The 4,110-nt window shown below is 51.5% G+C and overlaps 1 protein-coding gene across 1 annotated transcript; it reads left to right on the top strand.

Moving 5' to 3' along the window:
• The first annotated feature begins 1,487 nt into the window (after positions 1-1,487).
• LOC134340114 (proline-rich protein 15-like protein) lies at positions 1,488-3,738 on the top strand. The gene has a single exon (XM_063036981.1). The coding sequence runs from the start codon at positions 1,639-1,641 to the stop codon at positions 1,948-1,950; it is 312 nt and encodes a 103-aa protein (XP_062893051.1). The 5' UTR covers positions 1,488-1,638; the 3' UTR covers positions 1,951-3,738.
• Positions 3,739-4,110: the final 372 nt, after the last annotated feature.

Below are 4,110 nucleotides of genomic sequence, written 5' to 3' on the forward strand. Positions count from 1 at the left end.
GAGGGAGTTAGATATGGCCCTTGTGGGTACAGGGGTCAGGGGGTATGGAGGGAAGGCTGGGGCGGGGTTCTGAGTTGGATGATCAGCCATGATCATAATAAATGGCGGTGCAGGCTCGAAGGGCCGAATGGCCTACTCCTGCACCTATTTTCTATGTTTCTATGTAAATCAGTGGCCACTTTATCAGATGCAGCTGCTCGTTAATACAAATATCTGATCAGCCAACCAGGTGGCCGCATCTCACTGCATAATAGCACACAGACACGGTCAAGAGGTTCAGTTGTTGTTTGGACCAAACATCAGAATGGGGGAAGAAATGTGATCTAAGTGACTCTTTTATGTTGGTGCCAGATGATTATCTCAGAAACTGCTGGATCTCCTGGGATTTACACGCACAGCAGGCTCTGGAGTTTGCAGAGAATGGCGTGAAAAACAAAGAAAAACTTCCGGTGAGCGGCAGTTCTGTTGGGGGGAAATGTCTCATTAACGAGAGAGGTCAGAGGAGAAGGGCCAGACTGGTTCAAGCTGACGGTAACTCAAATAACCACAGTGATGTGCAGAAGGGCATCTCTGAACGCACGACATGTCGAACCTTGAAGTGGACGGGCTACAGCAGCAGAAGGTCACGGACACACACTCAGTGGCCAAGTTATTAGGTTTGTTCGTTATGTGCCCTGTTGTATGATTGTGGGCGATCAAAGGAGGCGTGAGGCGCTTCTTCCCTCCGCTAGCCTGCAGGTCACCCTTGGGCAAGGTGTAGCGCCTGCTTAGCCCCCGATCAGGGTCACATGAAACCGTGGAGTCAGGTGGTGGACGGTTGTACGAGCAGCCGGTGCAGATCACAAGTCCTGACGCCAGGCAGACAATCTCTGGAGAGTATTGATAATGGCCGGGGGGGGGGGGGTCACCCGTCTTGTAAAGTCACTGCCCAGAAGAAGGCGATGGCAAACCACTTCAGCAGAAAAAAAATTGCCAAGGACAATCATGATCACGGAAAGACCGTGATCGCCCTCGTCATACGGCATGGCGAATAACGGAAGAGCGAATAAACACTTAAGATAGTTTATATACACAGATTGATTGTGTGTCCATAAAGTGACGCTGGGCACAGGAGTGTCTGTACATGAGGTGACTCTGAAAGGAAATGATAAAGTGGTGGTGGTTGGGGGTGTGGGGTAGGGTGGATCAGCGGGCGATTGGGGGTGTGGACGGGTGGGTTAGGGGGTGGAGGTGTCGATCAGCCTTACTGATTTGGGGAAAGTAACTGAGCTGCCCACGGACGCCGCTCGACCCGCTGAGTTCCTCCAGTGGATGCTGACTGCCGCCCGCCCACCCCCCCGTGTCTCTCCGACTCGCCTCCTGGATCCCTGCCAGCGATGCCCTCGCGTCCTGTCCCGGGTCAGGGCGTGGGTGGGGCGGGGTTTATCTTTTTTTTTATATGTATATATATGTGGCGGAACCTCTCCCTCCCCGGCACAGAGCAGCCCGCCACGTGACCGAGAGCGCTGCAGTTTCATTCACACCTGGGCAGGTGAGACACTCACCTGTAACTGTCCGAGAGGCTGTGCAGAGAGGACGGGACGGGAGACGAACAGCGCTTTTCTCTCAGTGACCGGACAGAAGTGAGTTCCAGCCGCCATGGGTGACGGGGGTCCTCACAGCTGGTGGAAGTTCACCTTCCTGCGCAAGAAAAGCGGCTCCAAGGTGCTGAGCGAGCTGCCGGTCGAGCAGAGCAGTAACACCGAGGGCGCCGACAGGGAGAGCCGGGGCGACTCCCAGCTCGAGGCCCGGCTGGAGAAGATCGTGGACAAGAGCACCAAGGGCCGGCACGTCCGAGTCTCCAACTCGGGCCGCTTCAAGGAAAAGAAGAAGGTGCGCTCGAGTCTGTCCGAAAACCCCGGCTTATTCAGCCAGGCGGAGGCCGGGGCCGACGCCGGAGAGAATCGCTGACAGCCGGCCGGAGCGCCGAGCGCTCCCATCCAGAGACTGACTTCCCGTGGCTATCCCAAATGGGAGGATTCCAGCCCACAGCGCACGGAGGGCGTTCCGGGGCATCCCCTCAATGGGTTAACACTCGACTGAAGCCTGGGGGGACCGAAAAGGACAATCAACCATTCGGCCCAGTTGAACTACAATTTGCGTGATGGGTTAAGGACAATCTGGTCATGGAATGGCTTTAAAGGGTTAACCCCCGCGACCCACCTGGGGTTCATTTCCCCGACCGCGTTTGAACTTCAGGAGAGGCAGCTTATCGCTGTTTTTGGCTCGCAATGGACATTGGCTTCACAGTGAATGCAGCCCCGAAAGCGACCGGTTTCCAGGTGTGACTAGAGACTTGATTTGCGGGAATGAACGGTGCGCTCCGGAGGCCGGAGAGCGGCTGTCGCTGTCCGGACAGGTCTACCGTGACTTAACCGACCTACTGTGTGTGTGTGTGTGTGTGTGTGTGTCTGTCTGTGTCTGAGTCCTGATAAAGGAGCTCGTCCCGAACGTCCACTCTTCACTCATCTCCATAGACGCTGCCTGACCTGCTGAGTTCCTCCAGCGTTTATTTTGTGTGTGTGTGTTGCTCTGAATTTCCAGCATCTCGTGTCTTTCTCGTGTCTCTGCGCGTGCGTGTGCTCGCAAGTGTGTCTGTGTGTGTCTCTGTGTGTCTGACCGTGTGTGTAGGTATGTCTTTGTGTGTGTGCATGTGTGTGTGTATGCGTGTCTCTGTGTGTCTGTCTAGGTGTATATGTATATGTCTGTGTGTGTGTATGTATATGACTTTGTGTGTGTGTCTGTGTGTATGTGTGTGCGTGTCTCTGTGTGTCTGTCTGCGTGTATATGTTTGTGTGTGTGCCTGTCTCTCTGTGTCTGTCCGTGTGTGTGTGTGTGTGTGTGTCTAAATGTGCTTTTATGTGCGAGAGAGAGAGTTTATTGGTCTGTAAATCACGCAGTGTTTTTACGTGAATAAACGAAATTGGTACTTGTAATTAACATTATATATTATTTTGCTAAAAAAAGGCGAGAGCCACATTATGTTTAAAGTACAAATAAAATACTGAGTTATGTTTGGACAACAAGAAGGCCTGGAAAACAAAACTGGGTCACGGGAACGGAATTCTGGTTACGTGCCGGGGTGGGTGTGTGTGTGTGTCTATTCCCGAGCCGCGTGAATAACTGTGATCCCATTGATACTGGGACTCAGCGATTCCCTTGAAAGATGACGCTGATAAAACCTCGATTTCACCACATTTCGGTGTCAAGAGCAGTCAGCTGACATACCTTTTGTGAAGCTCCTTGGAAGGTGAAAGGTGGCGTTATAAGTTACTGTGTCGCTATCATAAACAGGTGGGCCTGCTCGCCAGAAACTTAGTGAACAGGTTGGCCAGGTTGGGGTAAGAGAGTTTCAGTGGGACGAAGAGGCCGTCACGTGATGTAACTGAAACTGCACCGCAGGTTCCTGATTATTAATTTTTTTAAAAGTTTCCTGGATAATTTAGTACGCCAGCCTTTGAGCACGACAGGATATCATAACGATAAGGGAGTCCACATATCAGAGTAAATGTATTATCTGCACAAAAGCAGTCACGTTCAAAAGCGTCAGGCGCGCACATCTATATAGCTAGGGCTGCCGAAGACTTTTACACAGTACCGTAGTAATTTTATGTATTGCACTGTACTGCGGTTGCAAAAAAAAAACAAATTTTATGACATATCTGAGTGATGATAAACCCGATTCTGATCTGGGTCTCTATTGTGGACTGAGAGTGGGAAGGGGGGAGTCATGGTTGGGAAAAGGGGAAGGGAGAGGGAAGCACCAGAGAGACGTTCTGTAAATGATCAATAAACCGATTGTTTGGAATCAAATGACCTGGCCTGACGTCTCAGGGCTGAGTGTGTCTGTGCCCGCCCCTGACACTCCTTCTCTGCCACCTGTCCCCACACCCCTCCCTCACCTTTACTCCCGCCGGATTTACAAATTCGCTCTTTACTTCACACTAACAGACACAGTACTGTGTGCAAAATTCTCAGACAGCCTAGATGTATGTCTAAAACTTTTATGTCACAATGCTGTATGTCACTATATATACCCCTCAGATATGTTTTGTTACGGGCATACTCAAT

Source organism: Mobula hypostoma, chromosome X1 (genome assembly GCF_963921235.1).
Source record: "Mobula hypostoma chromosome X1, sMobHyp1.1, whole genome shotgun sequence".
NCBI classification, from domain to species: Eukaryota; Metazoa; Chordata; class Chondrichthyes; order Myliobatiformes; family Myliobatidae; genus Mobula; species Mobula hypostoma.